General features: G+C 42.0%; 1 protein-coding gene across 3 annotated transcripts in view; it reads left to right on the top strand.

Annotated features, from left to right (window-relative positions):
- The window catches only part of LOC109429092 (homeobox protein unc-4), a 56,125-nt gene that overhangs the window by 13,522 nt on the left and 16,270 nt on the right, over positions 1-26,333 (top strand). For all 3 annotated transcript variants that reach the window (XM_019704930.3, XM_019704929.3, XM_019704931.3), the window contains 2 exons: positions 15,350-15,485; positions 15,569-15,978. In XM_019704930.3, coding sequence (XP_019560475.2) covers positions 15,350-15,485; positions 15,569-15,978 — 546 coding nt within the window. The remainder of the gene's footprint in view (positions 1-15,349; positions 15,486-15,568; positions 15,979-26,333) is intronic.

The raw sequence follows: 26,333 nt of genomic DNA, 5'->3' as shown, positions 1-26,333 counted from the left end.
CATAAAAATTCTGAGGGAAGTTGCCAGACGTCTGCGAGAAGCAGGACTTACAATCAACGTAGCAAAGTCAACATTCTGTAAGCGGAGCATCAAATATCTGGGCTTCGTCCTAGATGAGAATGGGTGGAACGTCGATCCAGAGAAAACCGCTGCTGTGAAGAATTTTCCGACCCCCAGCACGAAGAAGGAAATCCAACGGTTTCTCGGGATGGCAGGATGGTACAGGCGATTCATTAAAAACTTCTCCAACATCGCGGCTCCGTTGACCGAACAAACTAAAGCCAAAATTCGCTTCAAGTGGACAGACGAATGTGAGAAATCCTTCCAAACGCTTAAACAACAGCTGTGCACCGCCCCAGTCCTGGTCACGCCAGATTATTCAAAACAATTCTCTATAGCTTGTGATGCCTCAGATTTCGCAGTAGGTGCCGTGCTCACCCAGGAGCACAATGGACAGGAGAAGGCTATCGCGTACATGTCGCAGAAACTATCATCTGCAGAAAAAAAGTACTCAGTCACCGAGAAGGAGTGCTTAGCAGTCATTCGTGCTATAGAGAGATTCCGGGGCTACGTAGAAGGATCTCATTTCATCGTCCACTGTGACCATTCCAGCCTGTCCTACCTCAAATCAATGAAGAATCCGACTCCCCGACTTGCGCGGTGGATTTTGAGGCTCAACGCATTCACGTTTGATATAAAATACCGAAAGGGTGCAATAAATGTTGTTCCAGACTGCCTTAGTAGGATCGGTCAAGTGAATGCCATCACCAGCGAGACGTCACAATCAGACCCATGGTACAAGGAGTTGCTGAAGTCGGTAGAAGCGGATCCGGACAAGTACCCGGACTTCAAGCTCCAAGGAACGCAAATCTACAAGAACTGTGCAGTGAAAGACGAAACTGGAGCGCAAGCATTCCGCTGGAAAAGAGTTGTCCCAGCAGGCCTCAGGAACGAAATCGTCCGCAAGTTTCACGATATACCAACAGCTGCCCATCTAGGATTCGAACGGACGCTCCAGAAGGTGCAGATGGACTACTACTGGCCAAAAATGGCCATGGATGTGCGACGACACGTGAAGGCCTGCACTGTCTGCAAGGCGTGCAAAGCACCGAATGTCCCTCTGACACCGGCAATGGGCGGTGCTAAACCGGCGAAACTTTCATGGGAGATGCTGTCTATCGACTGGATAGGTCCTATGATCCGTTCGCGAGCAGGAAATACGGTTCTCCTGGTCATCACTGATTGGGTAACCAAATACGTGGTGGCAGAATCATTTCGGGCAGCAAACGCGGCGCAGATGGTGGACTTTCTAGAAAAGAACGTGTTTCTACGATTCTCAGTCCCACGAATCATACTGAGCGACAACGGCGTACAGTTTGTATCGCACACCTTTCAAAGTCTGCTTACCAGATACGGAATTCAACACATGAGAACCGCATTCTACTCACCCATGTGCAACAATGCAGAACGGGTGAATCGTACACTGATCACCTGCGTCCGATCGCTGATAGAAGACGACCACCGGAGATGGGACGAACACCTCCAGCAAATTGTTTCCGCCATAAACTCAGCCAAACACGAGACACTTGGATGCAGTCCGCACTTTGCCAATTTTGGCAGAGATCTAGTGTTATTCCCAGATCAATACGCGCAACAGGATCTCAACAGCCCAGCGGATGCCAGAGAAGAGCAAAATAAGAGATTACATCGACTAGAGAACATCAGAAGGTTCATCGTGGTTCGCATACACAAAGCCCACGAAAAGAGTAAGCAACGATACGATCTACGCACCAGAAGAAGATCATTTGCGGTGGGAGAAATCGTCTGGAGACGTTCCTTCAAGTCATCCTCGGCAGTGGAGGAGAAAACCAAGAAACTTGGTCACAAATTCGTACCAGCTTTCGTCAGGGAAACCCGTGGACAAAACATGTACCTGCTAGAGGATATCAAAACTGGATCTACGGGGGTTTACCACATGAAGGACATCAAGGAGGACTAGTCCTCCTCTTTTTCAAGCTATGTACGCAACATTTCTCGCTGCCGACAACGAGCCGAAATGGCCACAAAACTCGGTAAACGGATCGTGCTTGAGGCCCCAAAACATTTCATTACGAAACCTCGCCGTCCAAGAAAAACCCCAACTTCTCCACAACCAAAGTTCATTGCTTCGGAGCTTCCGATGAACTACATTCTCGGAAAGTTTAGCAGTCCCGTGACAACACTAAACACCTCACGGTGACGATCGAACACGGATGCTCCAGATCATCCAGCTATGTCCACAGTTCTTGATAACTGTCAACTAAGAGCAGAATCGCCAACAAAACACGCTCAGCGGAATAGGCTAGAGGACCAACAACATCTAATGAAACCTCGCCTTCCGAAACATCGCCTAAACGGGCAAGGGATACTGGAACCCATGAAAACTCTTGCGAATAGTGGGGCTCCAGACACCACACAGGGACATGTCTACAGTACATCGGCAGTAGCAGGGCGTCAACGGGCGACCGCCAGCGACTAGATGCAAGAGGTCAACGAAACGTTCTTCAAGGAGCTCACGCACACGAATGTCGACATCGTAGCGGAGAACTACTTGAGAACCAGGAGGATGACGAAACGACTGTGTGACTGCGGTACGGCGACGTGTGTGTATCACAACAGAAGTCTACGACAATAGTGTTCGACACCGGCTTATCTTTCTCCAGTGGGACCGCACTTGACACGCTCCTTTCGAGGAGGAAGATGATTGCTGACTGTTTGACCATGGAGAGCTACGCACACCGCTTCTTCGCGTACGGCAGTCACGTTTGCAACAGCAAAACCCTAAAGCTGGAATTCTGTTTCCGTCATCTTTCCATGATTCTTCGCGATGAACAAGCCTACCACGCAGAAACCGTCAAGGCTGCCAACAAGAAAGACCCCAACGAAGATACGCAGAGCGTAACAAGCGAAGGATTAAGCATCGGCAACACTGCAGTGCTAATGAACAACAACAAGAAACGTCGCCCAATACCACGATCCGCACTTGTCTTGCTCGCTCCCTACAACCAAGACATCGAGAACAATAAGCAAAGATCGGCATCAACAACACACCGGCGACACCACACACACGGAAGCACGACTCACTCAGCGCAACCGCGCTCTCGAAAGGCAAAGATGCAAAGGCATCATCGAAGAAGACACCACTACAATCAAAAGGTGAATACCACTTCTATCTACCTGTAGGCTAGTAGATGTGTAAATAACACGTATATGTTATATGTATTTTCTCGGCATGACTCAGAAGACTTAGATACTAAGCGCTCAGGTATCAGGTATCTCACCTTGGTTTTGGAGACCACAATGTATAACTGTAGTCATAAGGATTGTAGCTATTAAGGTTCTGGCATAGTAGATCTATGTAGAAACAGCAACTGTTTATTGCACTTCTGTCACTAGCAATTAGTGAGGGCAATGTATCTTACCGCAACTACCGCACTACCTTTATCTATCTACAGACTCGGTGTATAAAAGTTAAGCGATTTACCGATCTGTATTATGTTGTAAAATTAGATTAAGGTCAATTGAGCTCAGCAAAACTAATTAGAAGGCAACCTTCGAAATTTTTGTGAAGCATGGCCAGCTTCACAAAAATTTCGATTTGCTAAAAGTGGTACTGTGTTACGAGTCATGCCGACTAAAATATGGTGTAATTGGTTGACCTATTATGTATCGCAAATTATGTGTGTAATCATGAAACGAACATATGCAGGCAGCGTTAGCCCCTTCGCATCGCTGACTGCTCACAACTTATCGCTGACAGCTGACAACTTCACTCCGTTCCACGACGCACACTTCAGCACACGAACAGCTTCCGGTCGCCAGCAGCAAAAGAATCTCCATCGCAAAAGTGATAGCCTTCGCTCCATCGCCCCATCGCCGAAAAGGCAAAAAATCGGCATAAACCCGTAGGAACTGCTGTCGGGGATATAACGATACGCCGGTGATAGTGGATAAGCAGAATCCACAACAAAACATCCAGTAAGTGGTTTAAATGCGGTCGTCTGCCAAAATAATACTTTAACGCATTGTCTAGGCAAAAGGTCCACCGTGCGTCACATCATCCCAGCAAGGCGAAACCCAGGAATAAGTTCGGTGGGGATTGGAAGTCGGACGTTTAGGCAGCTCTGTTGACTCTGCACTTGCACGAGAACCATCAACGACGGAGAAAAACGGTAATACCACTCAGTCCCATTGCAAGTGCAACATGCAACATAACCCTAATGTGCAACATTCTAGATCGATCCTGGTATGCTTGCATGCGATTGCTAGGTGAACCAACCGTGGAACATCATCCCGTGCCCGCGAAACAGAGCCTTCCCCGTGAAGTAAGTCCTCAATCTCCACAAGAATCGCCAGTGGAATCTAACATACGATTACCATTGCAGGGCTCTTTTTATGACGGGTCTACATCACGCACGCCATCACTCCGCACTCCCCAAGAGTGTTTGAGTGCTCGCCGACAGACAGGATCGATCGCTCCGTCCAGCAAGGTGGTCATGAGTCGACCGCTGCACGTCTAGAAGAGCATTAGTCGCCACGCATTCCAGGCCCCAAGGAGAGTAAGCATCGTCTACGCGAGGGAACGAAGAGGTTTCCTCAGTTTAATCACTCCGGGAAGTGATCCGAGTGTCCCCGGAATTTCTTCAGACGACAATCCGGTTCATTCTGCCCTCTACTAAACAACCAACTGTCATCGTCTCCGGTGGCGACCCCCTCGGCCGTTGTAGGCTCTACTGCCACGGGAGGGAAGGAAAGGAAGCGTAGTTGCATGTGTGCGGAAGTTGCGTCAGTGGGTCTAGCGATGACTTGCACGACCAAATGTTAGCGCTATCGAACCACTATAGCGCCATCGAAACACCGTTCCAGACCGGGGCCCCGTTCGACGGATTGCGAATACAGTATAAGGTTAGATAACTTAAGTTAGTTATAAGGAAACAGAAATGCTTTGGCAATAATATCCAATATGTCCCAACCAAACATAAACACTAATAAGCTACCTTCACTGACGGGTGAACTTATTTAATTATTTGCCTTTAAACGTGCAATTGACTGATCGAGATATCTCATTAACGTTATATTAGCCTAGCCGGAGCCAACCATGAATGATTGAGGTATCCATCACTCAATACACTATGGACTGTATAGTTGATTAACTTATATGATCACTTTACGTCATTATGGACAGAGAAAGAGTTACCATTACATTGGTTCTCTTAGCAGCTCCACGGGTAGAGGTGAAGTTCTGTCGATCAAAGCATTGTATTGGTTTGATTGATATAAGAGATAAAAGATCTGAAAATAATATCTGAAAAATGCTCCTGGAACATCTGAACAATATCAAAATTTGATATTTCAAGATCAAACGAATAGCTTGCTGCTATTGGTCAGATCTTAAAAGATCTAAATATGATCTGATGATGATGTGTCAGGAGCACTTTTCAGATATTATTTTTATATCTTTTATCTCTTATATCAATCAAACCAATATCACATTTTGATCTCAATATCAAAATATGACATTATTGAGCTCTTTTCCTCTACCCGGGTCTCTCAGCACCAAGGGCGCGTTGGTCCTCTGCACGTAGGGTACATGTTTCGTGCCCATGTAGGACGACCGGTCTAATCAGCGTTTTATAGATGGTTAACTTCGTGTTACTGCGAACTTTATTCGATCGTAGAGTTCTGCGGAGTCCAATGTAAGCACGATTTCCTGCCACAATGCGCCTCTGAATTTCTCTGCTGGTGTCGTTGCCGGCGGTCACCAGTGAGCCCAAGTACACGAATTCTTCAACCGCCTCGATTTCATCACCGTCGATATAAATTCGGGGTGGCGGGCGCGCTGATTCCTCCCTGGAGCCCTTTGCCATCATGTACTTTGTCTTCGACACATTAATGACTAATCCGATTCGTCTAGCTTCACTCTTTAGTCGGATGTACGTTTCCGCCATCGTCTCTAATTTAGGAGTAATAATATCAATATCATCAGCGAAACCAAGCAGCTGAACGGACTTCGTGTAAATCGTTCCACTCGTGTTTATCCCCGCTCTCCTACTTACACCCTCTAAAGCAATGTTTAACAGCAAGCACGAAAGAACCTTGCCGTAACCCTCTGCGAGATTCGAAGTGACCCGAGAGTGTCCCTGATACTCGAACTACGCACATCACTCGATCCATCGTCGCCTTGATCAACCGTATCAGTTTATCCGGGAATCCGTATTCGTGCAGTGGTTCGTAAAGTGTTGGCGAGAAAAATCTTTGTCGTTTTCTCATCGGCGTGGGAAATTTTGTTCGGCGACGTGGAAAAATATGAACAGCGGCGCTCCGGGTCCTGGCGGCGGCGGCGTGGAAAAATCGTCGAACACTGCGAGTGCTTGCATGTCCTCTTCCAGCATAGTCCAGGTCTCGTGCCCGTAGATAACCACCGGACTTACTTGTACATGGTGCATTTGCTGCAGCGGTGTTTTTTTTTCAATCGCCTATTCCTGTGGAGCCCAGAGTATTCCAGACCTCCACTGATGCTGCGCTTTCATATTTCACGGCTAACGTCATTGTCTGCCGTAATTGGGTTATTTAGTGAATAAAATATTGCTATTTTCTGTAGCCTAATCGAAAGAGCTCATTTTCCTGAGTATAACGTGATTTTATTGAATTCAAATACCTTTGTTTTGATGGTTAAATTAACAAAACAGTTTTAATTTTCGTGGATAGAATGACAGTTCAATTGATAAAATGACAGTTCGACCCGAACAAAAAAAAATCCCCATACAAACTTGAAATGCATTTTAGAAATAGTTCCCGGACTCCAAAAATTATGAAATTTTGGATTTCGACTAATCTTCGGGCGGAGAATCCGAATCTGAAATAATCCGGATACCCCTAAAGAACCCATTTGAGGATCCGTGTTAGACGAAGTCCTCCGCCACCTTGAAGTGTTCCCGGTCTATCGTAACACAGCTGCCTAGATGTACTTTGATTTTGACGCGCTCACCACCAATCCAACCTTTGCTGCTTCAGATTCCAGACATCTGTACAATTCTGCCACTGCTTTAAATGTTCTTGCAATAATATCCATGGCATCCGCAAAACAAACAAATTGACCGGATTTCATGAAAATCGTATCCCAGCTGTTAAGCCCGGCTCATCGCATTCAGGGCGATATTGAGCAGCAGGCATGAGAGCCCATCACCTTGTCGTAGTCCCCGGCGAGATTCGAACAAACCTGACAGATCGCCAGAAACCCTTTACGCAGGTTTTTTTTACACCGTCCATCGTCGCTTTATTCAGTCTAGTGAGCTTCCCGGAGAAGCCGTTCTCGTCCACTCCCACAGAGGATTGAGATTATGACTGTGATTTATGTCACTTATCCTTGGTTTTGCTTCTGGTGATAGTTAGCTATCGTACCGTGTGCTGAATCATTGTCATCAACCAAATTTAAAAAGGAGTGTCCCTGTTTAAAACGGAGAAATATTTAATGCATGTTCCGGTTGGAGAAAAAGAATATGCTGAATACCTTTTCTGATTTGAGTTCCGCTTTTTCGATTTTTGAAAAAAAAACGATAATTAATGCTTTTCAAAGTAATTTCAACTATTTTTTTCTAATTTTGTTTCATCACGTATTCGTTTTGAGGCCAAGGTCAGTTCATCTTTCCAGAAATGTTCTCTGATTCTCAAGCCCAACTCCTTATTCTAGATATCGTAATAAGCCAAATAACTGATCAAAATTTCAGACAATTCAATGGAAACTCCGAGGTGCATTAAATCAGTTACGTGTTCCTCAAATATTTTCAAAGTTAAAAAAACCATAACTAGACTCTAAATTATCGAGAAATAATTCATTTAGCATTTTTATTTATTTTTTCTTCATATGCATTTCACTTTTCCGAATTTTAATGATTATTGCTCAACTCATATAGCGTTGGTGTCAAAGAATCAACTTATCTAATGAAATGATGACGTTTTGTACACTCCGATCCACGTATTTATGACAAGGGTGTTCTTGTACAAAAACTGTCTAAAATTCATCTTATTAAGTACTTCGGAATTAAAATATGACCACTAAATGTATTTAACTTGTAGAACTGATAGCAGATAAGTAAGCAAATCTTTTGAATCTAGATTTTTTTTTGAGTAGGGAATCGCGCCATTTGGGCGGTGGCTTCTATATTCGTCTGTTTTCCACTATAACTCAGTCAAATTTGAACCAATTGACACAACTTTTGGAATATGGTGAGATAGGTATAGTATACAACATTTCAAGTCAAAATTGACTGAGTTATAGTGGCAAACAGACAAATATAGAAGGCACCGCTCAAGTGGCGCGATACCCTATTGAAAATATTCAAAATTTAATGTGATTTACCTCTTAATTTCAGTGAAACCATTTTTGACTTCTTTTAGGATACCAGTCAGAATAAATGGTTTACCTTGAGTATCGTAAAACAGAAATTAAAAGTTGGACAGGCCTAACGATCACCCTTGTAAAGGTAATCACAATGCAGACAAAAAAGTACTAACTAAAACTTTTCAGGACATCTCTGAGCCTGGGCACATGATTGAGCATAGCAGAGGAGGCTTTCTTCAAACTAGAACTTAAACAATGTCGAGAATGTAGTTCGTCTCATGCATTGTCGTTTTACTGTCATTTCTAGCCTCTCAATAGCGAGGAGACTGGCTGTATCATGGTTGTTCTGACGCATTGTGGAGTGATTTTCAATTCTATTCTAATCGCATTTTCCGGAAGATAGACAAATACTTTTCCAGAGAGACAAGTTGTCCTTGCATAGCTCTTGTCAAAAGCCTGGCATACGGTGCTCTCCCATACAATGTAGACGGTGCTGAAGCTGAAGCTCTTCCTTGCCCATGAGTTTCCATGAGTTGGGAGCGTAGCGAAGTTCTATTTATTTTATCAGCAGCTTTTATGTACTATTACTTATAGTAGTGTTAGCAGAAGCAATGTTTATCCTGCTTCGATACAAATGAATACAAATGCCCTGCTCTTGATATTGTCATCTTGCCTCACCGGACCGAAGCAAATGGAAGATTCTTTGTATACTGGTATTTCAATCTCGATAGAGGTTTGCCATTTGTTGTGTCGTACGTATGTTCAGTCACATCGTTGGCCCCAGTACTTTAACATGAAATTTTGATCGTCGTCGTCGAACGAACATCCTAATCTGCTCCGTTTCTTAGTCAGACAGAAGTGCAAACAGTTGTCATGGTAGGATGATGACGTGCTGTGTTGGTTTTGTGTTCACCGGTTTGGGAGAAAGCGCTTGTTCAAAATTCCGTGATGCTGATGAAAGCAGTATAGTTGTCAAGATGCTTCATTTTTAGCATTACGTCCCAAATGGAACAGAACACGCCTCACACATTTTATTACTGAATAATTTCTTGTATTACATATTCTAGAGTTCGAATCTAGACACAGCAGGACTTGCAATCTAGTCATTTTTGTTACATGCCTCATCTAACCACCGAAGATACTGAGTACCTAACTATTGAGCATGAAATAGAGCGTGCTCATTGATGTCATATTGTCGACTTTATGACTTACAAGTTTATTTGCAGCGAGATTTCTTGTTCTTGATGAACCAGTTAGATTTTAGATTTGAGGTGATATGACCTTATGTGCTGCGTGTATGTCGTTGTACTTTACAGCTATGCACAATAGTGATACAATAAATGTTGACACAAATTTCATTCTTTTGTTTGTCAATGAAGCTCCTTTTAAGATTTTTTTATCTAGTTTTGCTATTTATGGGTGTTGCATAATGATTGTCAAAACTGCATTAAAAATTACTAGTCATAACTTAATTAGTAGAGTAAAGCTGCGGATCATAATACATCTTAATGAAAATCAAAACAATATTGCGCATTGCGCGGTTATAAGTGTGACGATGAAGTGCGGAATCTCAAATAAAAGTGCGATTTTGCGTCAGATCGTTCCGGTGTCTTCACCGCACTTATTCATTAGCTCGTGATGAATAAGTGCGGTGGAGACACCGGAACGATTTGATGCAATATCTCACTTTTATTTGAGATTCCGCACTTTGTCGCAGTCCAGTTAGCAATGCAATAAACTATAACGATAATGACAATTTTCTATTGCCTCAATTCTCATCTTGCCTGTCATCAATTCTTTATTGCTGGGACGGAAAAGAGCAGTGCTGACAGCAACAGAAATCTCTTGCAACTGGAAACAACTCTTGCAACAAGAAATCTCTTGGAACTGCATGCAGAGCAACACTCAAGCTAGGATAGTGGCTACCTACATACATACATACATAGGGTACGAGCACCGGTTTTGGCCAGTCTAAGGGAAATCATTTATATAAAAATAACCAAGAGTCCTATGATTACTACCGATGTGTCAAATGAAAGGATTCAATCTATATTTTGTAGGAAAAATGCAGAAAGCAAGGTAATACTTGATTTTTGTATTAAAAGTGGCACTGGCCAAAATAGAAGCTCAGCGTCAGTTTTGGCCATATTCTTAACTTTGATTTCTATTTTGGCCAATCACGTGTATTTCTTATGGGAGTGGCCAAATTAGAAGCACCCTGGCCAAAATAGATATATGGGAGCTGATTTTTTAAGGAAATATATTTTTTTCTTCTAGTTTTTAATCAAAACGTGTGGTTTTCACAGCTTTAATCATCATATTACATTAGAATCTACTAATGAAAAATAAATTTATACCGATTTAGATCATAGCAGGCTGAATACCGCACTATGGCCAAAACTCCGGGCTGGCCAAAACTGAAGCTTCTACCCTACATACATGACAGAGAGGGGAAAAGGGGATCGGAAATGCCCAAAAAATGATGGACATCATTTTTGAATGTCTTCATTATGTGGCAGATGGCCGTTTTGAACCACTTTCGTTTTACGACTCAACTTTTAAAAAACTATGAAAATGCTTTGTTTCTTGAATATTTCTGCTGAAGTATCAAACAAATGCTTTTACTATACTCCAGCAATCTGCTAGAGGGATCTCATCGAACTCCTTCGTGTCTGGCATCGCTTATGTAACGTACAGATTTTAGGATTCTTTTCTGTAGTGTATATGTACTAGAGTGGGTCATCGTTTATATGGAAAAATGAAAAATTCTAAGTTTGTATGGGGTTTTACATGGAAAACACACATTTTTGCTTTTTTCTTATAACAAGCTAGAATTTTACTAAAACCATGTAACCGATAAAATGAAAACATAGCTTAGGGTATCCTGAAAAACTTTGTCGAAGACCACGAAATGATCTGATGCCTATTGCAAAGTTATAGCGTTAGCATTGCTTGGCGGAACAGCATGATTTTGTTGCTATTGTTATTCCTTTACATGTCAAAACATAAACACATGCATGCATGTGGTTCGTTGGTTATAACTTTTTGTTTTTTTTTTTCAGTGTACGATCACTGCTCGATGTGAACAGACGCGTTCGCTCGATTGCTTGCGTTCGGTGTTTTTATTCGTTGTGCACGGTGTTTATATATAGACATTAAAAATGTCTAGTGAAGTTGTAGTGCGACATACACTGGCTTTCCAATTTCCTGACGATGCCGCTAAGCCAACTCAGATTGATATGGTCCGGTTTATTAAATCGTTGAAAAGCGATCAGCGTTTGATGGATACAGCTTACAAAGTAACCGACGAAAAGGCAGTTTTCATCCGTTTTAAAAACGAGAAAGCGATGAAATTCACCTTGGAGAACAATGAAGAGTTGCTACCATTCGTTTACAACAATGGAAAAAAGGTTATGGTTCAAATGTCCATAGCTGGAAACACCCGCTATGTACGGATCTTTGATTTGCCTCCGCAAATACCTGATACCGACTTGTGTTCAGTGATGACAAAGTTTGGAAAAGTTAAGCGAATTGCTCGTGAACGATTTCCGGCAGAATATCAACTTGATATGTTTAACGGAATCCGAGGCCTGCACATGGAGCTGGAAAAAGAGATTCCGAAAGTTCCTTATTTTCGTAATCACAAGGGCACGATTCATTACGACGGGATAAAGTTGCGGTGTTTTGCGTGTAAATCTGATACCCATCTCAAGAAGGCTTGTCCGATCGTTCGTGGTCGACAATCTGCGGCAAATAAGCAACAAACGCCATTATTGGATGACCTTGAGGATAGCACAACTCAGAAGGAAAAGAAGACACCGTTGGAGTGGCTGCTGTTGAATCCGACCGTAGCAAACAAAAGGGAATGGAAGCTACACTGCTGCCGGACACGAAGCAGCGACCATCAGATTCTGCTGCCAAGCCATCCCACAAAGAGAAAGCCAACAGCTCACAGTCAAGCGAAAGTGGACTGTGTTCCTGTTTCTCTCTCCAGTAAGGTTAGGTGCAGAATCGCGTCGTATTACAGGTCGGACTCGATTATCCGGAGTATCGATTTTTATTTCACTCCGGATAATCAAATTTTCCGGATAATCGAATCGCATATAAAAATAAATCAAAATTCAAAAATGTTTGAAAATATATGTTTATGTAATTTTATTTTCATGAAGCAGTGGCGTAACCAGAAATTCGAATAAGGGATCGTCCATAAATTACGTAAAAAAACTTTTTTGCTGCTTCCCCTAGTCACACTTTTCATGTAAGTTTTCTGAAGTTTTAATGGGTCATCACAATTTGCTGCATGTCCCCGCCCCTCTCAAAATGTGACGTAATGTATGGACATTCCCTTTATATGCTGTATTCAGTAAGATCCTGATAGTGTTTTAGGTTGATAAGATCGGGGCACTTTTCTGTCAATTTTGAACTAAATAAAAAAGGTTCTGGGTTCGTGAAACAAAACAAAAACAGTAAGGGGCCATCCAATAATTACGTCACGGAAAAATCCGTATAAAAATTTCCAATTTTAGCGTAACGTACTTAATGGATGTTCCCTTAAGATGGCATGGTTGAGGGAAAGGGGTGTGATTTGTGTAAATTGAAGAAAATGTTTTGGGACAAGAATAAACTTTTGAAGTGAATGGGTCTGTTGTATGATGAATTCAGGGTTAATTTTCAGAGTGTTCTAATCTAGAAACAGCCTCTTCCGTGTATCTATAATACACACGATACTGGGAGCAGTGATGCCAACCTAACAAACATGTTGGTCAAACTCCTGAAGGAGTATAGGTAGAATAGACCAGTCTAGCCAGGCCACTAGCCAAACGGAAGACGTTGTTTGGGCCTCCTAGGTGGCGGACGGGATGCCTTACAGGTGCTCACTGGCCATGGGTGGCCACTACCAGGCTGAATAGGATAATGAGTCCTGAGAAAGCGCGGTTATTGGCAGGGCTACTGGGCAAATCGATAAGGCTATCGCCAACTAATTGCTGGTTGTTCCATACCTGATTCAATTATCACTACAATACGAAGAGAAATTGTACTTTCCGTGTTCACTAACTTGGATGCTTCCAACGGTAAATTTAACCTTATTTCTCTTGGCACTAAGACTTTGCCAACTACTTGCCTCGAGAGGTCAGAACGGAAAGAATTTGCTCTTCACCTGGTTCGACCCAGTAGCCTGTCCCTCTTGCCTTTTCCCCATTCCCCTTTGCATTTCCCTTTTTGACGCGCATTGTGTCATGGCAACTCTTCCCCTTTTTGGCTCACTTTTTCGGTTCAGTGTAGAGCGAATGTGTATCAACAAATTTTGTTCTGCTTTTATTAATCAATCTCTAACAACTAATAACAAATAACAAAAAATAACAATTTACTAACAATTTTACTTAAATTCTACTAATACATACTAACGAATTTATTCTTAAGAATTGACAAACAAAGTTAGCATTTCTCAACGGTAACAAATGATGCCTATCGTTCATGGTCAATTTAATATCAATAAGTAATTACTGATTTATAAATCAGCTTCCATATATGCAATGAGAGAAACAGAATTTCATTAAAATAATAAGATTGAATAATTGTTCCTCGACTTCTGTTTCCATCTAGTCCACGTCTATTTCCGACACAACCTGAATTCATCTCTCGGCACACCTTGTACGTGACACTATGGTGCATAGGATGTTCAAAAATTATAATTTGACCGTAGGTGTCGGTCAACTTCTTCGCAATTCGTATGAAATCAAATGTTCAAAGTACTTATCAGCAGGATGATTATAAATTGAGATGGGTGTAGCTTTCAAATAACGAACGTAGTTAAATGCGATGTTTCGAATGCCACCCACACATTTGCTTGAATCCTCCCTAGACGAAGACCACTTCGGCACCAACATTTCAAAAGGGCGTAACTGCATTTGGAAGTAATACCTTCTTTCAAAGCTGTAGGTCGTACTGCCTCCCTTATACTCAAACCACCGTGGTTGTCGGAAAGAGGAGAGTTTTTCCCATCTGGTACTTGTTGTGAAAAACATGGAAATCATAACACATGATCCACAGCTTTAAAAGAAGGTGATGATTCCAAAAGCAGTTACGCCCTTTTGAAATGTTGGTGTCGACTTGTCGTTTACATTTTACCGACAAAAAAAACGATTTCTTTGAATAATTGAACAGCTTTTGCTGCATTCTGCAGTAGCGAAATCCAACTTTGAAGTGCCACAGAGCTTTTGTGGGATGTGAATTGAAGTTGAACAAGTGAATCTAGTGAAGTGAACGGTGACGAACAACAATTCGGCTAGTTGCTGCTTTGGCGAGGTTGCCTTCGTCATACGCAAAACGAGAAACATTGTCAAATCGTTGGGGGTGTGAAATTTCGCATATTTATTCAAATTCCAGTGCTATAGGGGCTGCTTATTGATAGTCTGATGAGCAATTGGCTAAAGTAAGTTGGAATAGCTGTAATTATTGGCTATTTCCGTGAATTAGAGCAACGAAGAAGATTTCTTCGGCCATTTTAAAAGTGGCTATTTATTACCATCTTTATGTTTTTTTTTTAAAGATTAGATTATTATCTAGGGTTGTCTTAGGAAGTTAAATAATAACAAACTGTTGTTATGTTTGTCAAGCCATATTTCAAAGTGAGAAGTGTTGGCCAGTAATGCCGAAGTTCGCTTCAAAATTTGTTCTGATTATTACGTCTATTTGTATGTGATTTAAATTTGTGAACACAAACATACCTTTTTGTTATACTCCATTTAGCACAAACCCCTCAAATATTCGAATTAAGAAACTGACCTACTCCTTCAATCAATGTCTGGCTACAGGCTTGTCCAAATCCTAATTATGCACAAGGGTAACATCCATGTGCGCTTGCCAAAATTTACATTTATTGCGTTGCATAAACAAGTTGCAGCTCAATCTTCCGACACAGATTGAACAATGTCATGATCTAGATTTGATTCTCAAAATCATTCCCAGGACTACCTTTACGGCGTACCAGCTGGAAGAGTTAGAACGAGCTTTCGAACGAGCACCCTATCCGGATGTTTTCGCACGAGAAGAGCTCGCCATGAAGCTCAACTTAAGTGAATCTCGTGTTCAAGTTTGGTTCCAGGTACGTGTGGCAGCCTGAGCTGTGAAGAAATTTACTCCTCGAAACATTTCAATTAACCTCCCTCCAACTCATTTCCCGTGCAGAACCGCCGTGCCAAGTGGAGGAAACGCGAACCACCCAGGAAGTCGGCCTATATGGGCAATAACAGTCCATCAACGCCAATGAACGGCCCGATTGGCACCACCTTCACACAGTTTCCGCAAACGACGACCGTAACCCCGCCGAGCAGTGTGGAAAGTTGGTCCACTTACCAAACACCGTACGAGTTAAGCTCCCACTTCAACCTGCTGTCTCCTGCCGCCAGTCCTTACGGTCCCTTCACCACCCAGTACGGTACTTACGTGCACGAAAGTCAATTATTTCCCGTAAGGCAGCATTTCGATTACGGCAGTCCGTCAAGAACAGGGACAGAAACTGAGGAACCACATCACAAAGCCGAGCACTATGCCTCGTTGGACGATAAATTCGATACGCACTGCACTGTATCGGATGGGTAAGTCTCTTGCAACCGTTATATCTATGCAATTCTATTGTGCAGGGCGCTCCAGGGGGTTCAAGATCTGGTTTCGTGTGGCACACTACATATAGTCTACCAAATTTAGCCAAAGTTCAGATTTACTGGGAAATACACAATAAGCCTAAGTGCTCCACATGACAGTCTCAATCAACTCGATAACTTTCAAACATTCGTTTGTAAGACAGTTATCATTCTGTTAATAATATTCGAAGTTCAGAGAACAACAACAAGGCTTGCAGATTTCCGAGGAAATTCATTAGCAAAATCAAATTTCGGGATTTCAGCGTTTCTCTAATCAAGAAGATACTGATGATTGATCTCCAAATAGTTCTACTGGGATCTCAGATATTCTAAAGCTTCTTTGATTTAGAAAATATCTTATTTTGATTTTGAATAGTCTGTTAACAGGTGAAGTGTAAGATTCATCTTAATCACTCATCTGAGGGATCAGTTGAATACAGTCAGGTTTTTTTACGCGAGGGATACGTACCGCATAAAAAAAACTCAGTTCAAAATTCGAAAAACCGCGTAAAGAAAGTCTCACCATTTCTCGACGAATCATGCAAAAATAAGACGATAATTTTTTTTTGTATGGAAAACTGCATAAAAAAGACTTGACTGTAGTACAGGGGGTGGCCAAAATGTTTGGGATAGGCAACTTTTTTTTCTCTCACAAAAAAGTCCAACATGCTGTAACTTTTCATAGAGTGCATCAAAAAATCTCAAATTTTGATTGTTTGTCAACCTAGTATATATGCACCATTAGTACATATTTGAGCTCGATTGGTTAATCTTTCGCGAAGCTAGAACCGTCCTCGTAATACATTATTTTTTAGATACCTAATTTTTGAACTGTCATATCTCGAAAACCAGTGAAACAAATCGAATGAAATTTTGAACGTTGATCAACAATATACAGGGGAGATTCTAAAAAAAAAATAGAATTATCCGATAGCCAACTTTGAGCTGTTATATCTCCGGATTCAATGAACCGAATGCAATGAAATTTTGACCATTTATGACTTATATTATTTCCAAATTTTGTCCACTGATACACAACTAGTTGATCAACTAACAATGAAAATTTGAGAATATTTGATGCACTTTTCGAAAAGTTACAGCTAATTGGATATTTTTTGAAAAGTGAAAATTTTGCCTGTCCCGATCATTTTGTCTATTTATATTATTGCTTCACAAGTTATTGAAACATAGGTCCTTTTTGAACGTTGAAAAAAGTTATGATATTGTAACATTTTGGTCACCTCCAGTATATATGAAAGTGTTTCATCTTGCTGAGGGGGTCTGAAATGGCCAATTTTTGCGTTACGTGTGCCAAATGCCTAAAACTTTGTCCCATCTCCTCACACATCGTTCTTCTAAATCAATAAATGTTTCGTCAGATAAAAAGATTGGAAACCCCACAAGGAACATGCTCATTCTTGCTCTCGATAAAATCACAAAGCACAGATTGTACCAGAGTCACTACTTTCCATTTCCGAAATGAAACCAAATCAACGATTATTTACGGAGAATTAGAGACAATACCCTTCGTTGAGAGATTTAAAATGCATGTGGCCAATGTCCATACAACCAAACATCCATTCTCGGACACGCAAAATAGCCTCTTGACTTCATTTGCCATGAGAGAACCTATCACAGCTCGTTTCCACAGTACAGTACTTCACAGCCAGGGCACACACATCACAGGTCCCTGATTTCCGTCTCTCTGGCTGCACCGGAAACTGGCGCTCGAGGCCCACTGGAGAGCAGCCAGCAGCGGGCCGGCCGGTTATATTGAAACGAATCGCATTAAATCTGAAGCTGTCCCGAAATGGTTCAGAGATAATAAATTTGAAACAATTGAAGCTTTTTCATTTGTACTCGACCATATGGTTCTCTGATGGGAGAGCCTCTAACTCAAACATGCCATGGCCAATTGTGGACCGGTTCTCAGTCAGCCGACACCTACCCATACCACCGTCCTCCATGAGGACGCACAACGAACGCTACTGGTGCTTGGCGTTGTTGGGCCTCATGTATCGGGTGTAATACAGAAACGTGGTCCACCTCGGAAGCCTTCGCAGCGTCCTGTAGGAGTAAAAGTAACGATGTTAGCTATGTGGGTCGTTTTTTTCCATGTTTTTGTCGTCCGCGTGGTACGTTGAACGCAGAAAGACTGTAAAATCTAAAAAAATCTCTGTTTTTCTTATTCAAAATACTGTGTGAATACGTTTTTAACAAACTGTTGGAGTCGAATATTACTTCAGGGTAAAGCCTCTCTAAACAAAAAGAACCAAGCAAGCTTGTAAATTTCAACTTATATTTTTGGCAGTATGAATATCCATCTAATAAGCGTTAAAACAAGGACACAGCGATTTCTCTGTAACAAAAAGACTCTCATTATTGCATTCAACACAAATCGTATAGTGGTAATCACGTTCAAATGTATGCGTGCCTTTTTTGTATATGTAGTTGTGAAACTGCGAGGAAAATATTTGCACTCTTACCCCGGGCGTTAGTTTTATCATTATTTACCCGTTTTACCCAATTCGATTGGGTAATATTTGCATATGCAATCTGAATAGCCTTTCAATCGGCGTGCACTTTTGTGTGAGGAAAAATTTGCGCTAGTGTTCGTGTGTTGAAATGTCACTTATCTCTATTGTAAAATTACAGGTTGTCTGCAGTATGGAGCTTGTTACCAATGTTGCATTCTAGAAATACTTTCATGGAAAACCGAAACAAATGAAACTAAAATTTAAAATTTACTTTGGGTAATTTATGCTTCTTGCATAAATAACAGTAATTCCGTGTATACTTTTATTTCTGAGTGAATGACACAAAAGCAAGTTTAAACGTTCTAACATTTACGTGATGCGTACATTTGAGTACTTTTTTTCTGTGTTTCACGAATAATTTTAAAATGATTCAATATTCTATATTACTCACCTCTCACCGAAAATCGAGATCAGATACAACACCGAAGGTGGATTAATAACCACTGTTCACTTCGTGTTTCGTGGCTACCAAATACATATTGTGCTTTTGACCATTTCACGCCTTTGTCCAGCCAACGTTGAAATTAAAAACACACATGTAGGACCTTCCCATCACAGCCTAGCGGCCAGTTTTCTCCTGTGCAAACTCTCAACATAGTGATACCTACATAGCCTACACACAGCAGTACATCCCATACTGTAGCATGCCGAAAAATGGTCACAATTTGGCATTCCCACCGGGATTCCTCGCTCGTTGAGCGTAATTTGTCATATTCAATCCCCACGAAGAGGGCATTGGCGTGTTTCACATGATAAATCAATCACACTGGAAAAGGGTCGTTTCCCATTCAAACAAAAGGACCTTTTACAGGCAGCGGCGCGGTGGCGGTTTGGTTACATACCGTAAACCGATAATGATTAATCACAGTTTGATGAGGGTCCACCGAAAATGAAAACTTCTTTCTGTTATGCGGTTTATTGGCCATCATTTGATAAGTGCTGATTTGACAGCGCACGCCAATGGCACGCGCAGAAAGAAAAATGAAAACCTGGTTTGCAAATCGGTTGAGCTTTTTCGAGAGCGATACACTAAATTTGAATCTGACTAAGTATCCAGAAATTCGCCCATGTTCTGGAATCACTAGGATACAAATCTGCGATTCTATTCCAACTTGAAGCTGTCGAAGAAGGGAAGCCCCGTGCCTAGCAGGGAAACAAAGATACGAGCACTAGAAAAGAAGCTAAAGGTGGAAATTAAACTGCAGAAGAAGGAAAGCAAGATGCAGCGTGCATTCGGGCAGCAAAAGACGGAGTTGGAGCTACTGATACACACTGTAGAAAAAGAGAAGCAAAGGGCATGACAAGCGGCAAGCGGAGATGCTTCAGAGAAGGAATGATCAGAAGATTCAGCGGCTTAAGTCGAACCATGATTCCTTGTCGTTCAAAATACGACGGTCAACCCAAACGTGTTTAAAATGAGCAAGAGAACGCGAGACCTCGAGAGCACCAACGAATAATACGAGGATGATGATTGAAGCTCCGATCATTCCGATCTGTCGAACCAGAGTTTGGATTTATCCATCAAAGCGAAGGCAAGGAAAGGAGTGCAAAGGAAGACGCACAAGAAAGTCCGACGTGTCAGCCTAAACAGCTTAACAGGCAGGAGTAGACTGGAGTGCCAAAAGCTCAGGTGTTCCCATGAAAGTGGGTCACCTCATAAAGCTCAGTGACCGTTGTTTTTTTGTGGCCTACACACTTAGAAATTCTGAAATTTCCACGAAACAGAATCATCAAAAAACGTAAACGTTTTCAAGACTGAATCACAAATTGGACTCAATTTTACGCGCATCATGTAAGTCCTGTTGGTTGCGATAGATGTCAACAAATCCGATTCACCAGAAACGTAAAATCAGTATCACGTTCATCAGCCACCTTCTAACTCGGTGAAATAGCCGAGGGGTAAGAGATGCGGCTCACGATCAACAGATCCGGTGTTCGAATCCCATGCATGACAATATTTTACTTTTCTATGTTTTATCTGTCAAATTGGTTCTAGCGATTGCTAGACGCTAAGAAAAAATAAGTTTTTTTTGGGGTGTCTTGTAAGATGTAAATTTACATGTTATAACCTCTAAATTTGTGTTTTTGAAGATGCTCGTATATGTCAGGTTCAGGACACTTACAATTACATGATATTTTCTAGGTGTGTACAAGCGTCCAAAGATGCCCGTGGCTATATGAACCATGAAAACTTAATGTGACTTCAGGAAGCACTGGAAGGCAACGCTATCGACCTGGTATACTAATACCGTCTACCCCCGTTGGTTTGACCGCATCTAATCTGAACACTTTTTAATTTGACCCCCTCTAATCTGCACATCGTTCATACTAAAAATGGTTCAAACGTCATACTGCTCATGGAACAGGGTGAAACGGAACGCAGAAGCAAAACAAAACAGCAAAAAGGGTTACCATCAGTGTGTTTTTCGATGTCCACAAGGTTACTAGAAGTTCAAATTAAAAATGAACCCCGTTGGTTTGCATGAGGTGTCGTTCAAACCAACGGGGGTAGACGGTAGTCACATCTTCCCTGGTCAATCCAGCAAGTCATTGAGAAGCTGCACCACCATTGCAACCACCCATGACAACTATTTAAAAGCTTGAGTGAATCGTTTGGAGCCTCCAAAGCCGGATATCTTGAGGAGCAAAAGTTTTTGATGAATTTCCTTAAAGAGTTACCTCTGTTTGTCTGTGGTTCAAGATATAAATGTTAAGAACAAATGACGCCAGCGTTCCCAATTTGCCTTCTTGTTCTACTTGGCGTAATGTCCCAACCAGGACAAAGCCTGCTTCTCAGCTTAGTGTTTTATAAGCACTTGGTTGGATTCGCAGGGGCTTGCAGCACAGTACGAGCACATGATGGGATGATATCCCATCGAGTTGTACCGCAGTTGTTGATTGGTGCGAACACCATTCGCTCATTCTCGGTCTCGCCAATACTGCCCAATCTGCTTAAAAGCCATTACGTACTGAAAAAATATTTTTTGATAATTCTGTAGGAAACAGCATATGAGAAACGCACCCGGGAAATAATGAGCGAACCACCAAACGCTTCGTTGATTGCAAAACCGGATGGCTGCCAAAAACGAATAATCCACAATTGCCAGACGGTTATCCGATTACGCTTCGTGCAATGAAGCGGTTAGAGCTGATGTTGAAGGAAAACGTCTTCAGGCAGACCGATAAGTATCATGAGAACACACATCTTGCCACCCTCGATTTACTAGTTGAAGCTCCCTCTAACCAAGCATCAACGTCGTGCAAACCCAGAAATAGACTGAAAAGGCTCGTCTCATCTGGGTTGCCGCAGTGACCATACGAGGAGTCTACCCTGAGACCTCGATTATCAACAGGCCCGGATATGTTCGTTCCGCTTGTCTTAATGCTTTGCGGCTTTAGCAAGTGGTAAATCACCTTCGGTAGAAATATGAAGCAGATATTCTAATGGCTGCCGATTCGCTCCGGGGACAAGAAGTTCCATTTAATCATTTGATGTAATACTAAATAAATGAAAAATGACAAGAAGGTGCAAAGTAGCGTCTTCCGTACAGACCCGGAAGAACCACCACTATTCATATCATAAATGTGGCAATATTTAGGTCGACGATCTTTTCCTGCTCAGTTCGAAATGTTAAGAACCGGAACGCCCAAAAGTTCGCCACTCAATATCCCTGCTCGTCAGTAATCATAATATATTGGAAATACGTCGACAACTACTTCGACTATGTAGAAGAGGCAGAAGTAAAGATAACGCAGGGAGTCCGATTCGTCCACAAGAAAGGCCAGTTCAAAATTCGGAACAGAGTGCCCAACTCGCCGGAAGTTCTACGGAGCATGAGAGAATAAACGGCGAAGGAGAGAATCTTGGCAGCATGTGCGTAGCTACAGCGATTTGGTCCCCGAAATCGTGCATGCTGAACTGTAGTGTACAACAAGCGCGCAATACATTGAAGCTTAGGGGCCAAATGGGCTGTAGTCACGCGTATGCTTGGGAGTGATCTGGGATCCAAACACGGATCAGTTTGCGGTCTTGGTAAGGCTCCGTGAGGAGTACACGCCGTACCTGTACAAGGTAATGTGGCCGACGAAACGGCTCGTCAAAAGTCGGATCATGCAAGTCTTCGATCTCATCAGTTTGCTATCGCCGTTCATCATCCATGGCAAAAACGCCATCGAACATCGATGGCATTCTTACAATGACCGGGACCAAGACACCTACTCGGTGGAAGTCGCGCACTCACGATGATTGGCTCAAGTTTACGGAAAAGATCCTGGCATTCACATTAGTTGTAGTGGCTGACATGGTCAATATGCGGCCTCTAATCTATGCGCCACAAGACTCGACCGAAATTGAAGTACTGACGCCGAACTGCTTCCTGCAGATCAAATATGGAAAACGTGGAATAAGGAGTACCTTCCGGCAATCAATCAACCGCTCCAAGAATACGACTTTATATTCGTGTTCTACGGGAAGCCCCGGAAGTCGTGCAGATGGAGCGTCTTCGAGGCGGTGATCAAGGGCTCAGATGGACGAGCCCAACGAACCACTGATGAGGGGTTGAGCGTGTGGAATCTTACAGCGTTACAGGTAACTCGATTCCGAGTCGTTGGAACCAATCTTGGCCTAATCCACCATTGTTGGGCTTTGGTTGAGGGCCAGAAGAACATACGCTGTTTCTTTGGTGAGCAGGCGCTTGGGACAAGACTGGCTTAGCTATTGTTGTCATCATATTACCGTCTACCCTCGTTCGTTTGACCGCATGTAATCTGAACACTTTTTAGTTTGACCCCCTCTAATCTGCACATCGTTCAAACTAAAAATGGTTCAAACGTCATTCTGTTAATGGAACGGTGTGAAACGGAACGCATAACCAAAACAAAACACCAAATCAGGTTGCCAGTAGTGTGTTTTTCTATGCTAACAGAGTTGCTGAACGTTCAAATTAAAAATGAACCCCGCTGGTTTGCATGAGGTGCCGTTCAAACGAACGGGGGTAGACGGTAATCCGATGAAGTTTAGGTAGGAGCTTGCGAGGACCAGAGCTGAGTATGCTGCACGTTCTTTCCAAATTGTTGGCTCCCCAATTTCTAGCCCGAGGCACGTTTACGATTCAGGCACACCCACCGATTCGCAGAAATCTGATTTCCATGATAAAATGGATTCAAGTGCTTGTGATTACAGGAAACATTCATATAATTAACGTGTTAAAAGCCACTTCAATATTAAATAAAAACCAAAAGCATTTGCTGCGTGAAAATTCTTACCCCGGATATAAATCAATACGCATCATTAACCATATAACCATATCCAATATTGATGAAACTCGCACTCATAAGCGAATAAAAAGTGGGAATAAGTGTGCAACGCAATTACCAGTTGTTATGACAATTGGTTTCATGTCACAGCCAAAAGTTGTTTATGAGGTTTATGAAAAATGCTTGGCACACCATTTATAGGGATGCCAATTAACCGCAAATATACGCGCAATTCCAGTCAAGTGCAACAGTTAATAAATTTTCAAACGTGTGTATTTAAGAGATGGAGTTTAAATGCCGCATAAATGCGAAAGTTGTTTGGTGTCTAGTTTACTTGAAATATTCTTATTCATCCTTAAACGCAAACTAGTTTCAAACTAATTTGGTTAACTTGTTCCTTTACTCGTAAATTCTAACCTGCGCTATAACGTCCACCGTAAATAATCTGACCGTCTTATTCCACCCCCAAATACCTCACTTTTGTCCAGCCATGTGCAGCAATCGAAGTAAAATAACGGCGGCAACTTAACATGAACCAGAGCAAACTCTACCTACACAATACACAACACCCTACTCTATCGATAAAGTTGCCGTATCGATTATCCTTGCTCACACAGAGATGGAACTTTCCCTATAGGTAGAGAGAGGGTCCCATCGGTCGGGATGCAACGATCAACTTTTCGCACAACTCACAAGTTTGTGTGTTTGCTAGTTTTATGTGGGTACAACAAGGAAGCTGAGGTAAGCTGACCACCAATGTTGTAGTTTTCAGGACGAAACTGGAAGAGTCTCATCCCGTGAGCAATATTCACTGGCGGAACACGTTGTACCTACCGTTGTAAGTTTACATTTATACATGGTATGGTGCCTTCATTAAATTTCCACAATGTTTTTACTTTTTATTTTTTGTTTGGTTGCTCTTCGATCCTGAATGGATCCGACAAGACAGGGGAAATTGTACCAAACTACTTCAAGACAAATCAATCATAGAGACGAACCAGCCAAGGGCTGAAAGTCTCTTAAATAAAGACAAATCAATCAATCAACGAATCAGTCATTAATTTGTGCCAATTGAAATTGTAATTTTATGCGATTCAGTGTCATGAATCCAGTTTTGTAATGGATTACTTTTACTTGATAACTAATAATATTACTTTAAACGACACGATTCTATCGTGAACCATGGTGCAACATCTTCAAATCAACTAAATAGACAAGATATTTTCAAGTAGTTACTGATTCTTCAAAAAAGTTTGAGATTTTTTAGAATGACTTCTGGGATTTGATTTTTTTAAGAATAACTTCTGGGATTCCTCATAGCCAATAAACTCATCCAAGGAATCTATAAGGAAAGTCTTGCAGACAAATGAAGATGATTGCCCGTATAAATCATCAATCATTTAGAGATTCTTCTACCGGGGTCCATATGACCCAGCAAGGCACGCTGGACGTGCACTACGAGTTTTTTTTAGGAATTCCATGTTCCAATTCTTGCATAATTTATCTTCAGCATTTCTCCAGCTGCTCCTACGGTATTGCTCAAGGTGTAACTTCTTGTATTTTTTCCTGGAGTTGTTCTTGTGATTTCTTCAGGAATGCCTTTTGTGATAATTTCTAGGAATTCTCCTGGAGTTCATTCTGGCATCTTCTCAGAAATCCCATGTAGATTTCTTAAAACGTCATCTAGAAGTTCCTTTTGAGATCCCTTAAAAACCTCCACGTGAATGAAAAAATCCAAGAGAAATCCCAGAGAAAATTTACCACTATCAGGTATCAGAGGGTCGGCTCTAGAGGCACGTTATCCTCCATTTGGGACATTTGTGCCATCGCCATACATATAAGCCTATTTCATCATTTACCTTAAAAAGAATGGGACATGGGTGGGAATTAGGATAGGGAAAGGTGATGAAACAGGAAGGGTTACCCTAGAAGTGTAACGCATAAGCGCCACGAGAGCTCATAGCCCATACCATAACAGGTTTAATTAGTGCCCTGAAAAGGACACTGTAAAACGCATAAGCGTAAAAAGAGCCTATAGCTCATTGGAGTTAGCTTGTGACGTCATGCGAAAGCATTCTCAATATTCAAGAAATCACCCAAGCAAAAACTACGTTTCAGCGAGAACTTTCTTGAAAACGTATACAACTTTGTGGAAAAGAGTCACTGGGGACATTCCAATTTGGGAGGCATGTGAGTTCACATGAATAGGCATCCCAGCCAACATGAAGTCGCATATGATGTAGAATAGGATGCTAACTAAAGTGGAGGTCATATGCGTACATGCTTCCATTTACCTGCATGTAAAGAGTACGTATCTCGCCTCCACTTTTGCATCCTATTCAACATCATATGCGATCGTGTGTTGGCTGGGATGTTAGCCAGACGAACATCACAGATGTGATAATCGACAATGCGTTTCAAGCATTTCAGAAAGAACGAGGTAACCAGATACATCTGGAACTCATTCCTTCTTTATACAACGCACGCCCCTTTCGGGATAAAACTATGGAGTAATTT

The sequence above is a fragment of the Aedes albopictus genome, chromosome 3, assembly GCF_035046485.1.
Source record: "Aedes albopictus strain Foshan chromosome 3, AalbF5, whole genome shotgun sequence".
In the NCBI taxonomy this organism is placed as follows: domain Eukaryota; kingdom Metazoa; phylum Arthropoda; class Insecta; order Diptera; family Culicidae; genus Aedes; species Aedes albopictus.
Note: the sequence above shows the minus strand (reverse complement) of the source record. Positions and strands in the feature narration are given on the sequence as shown.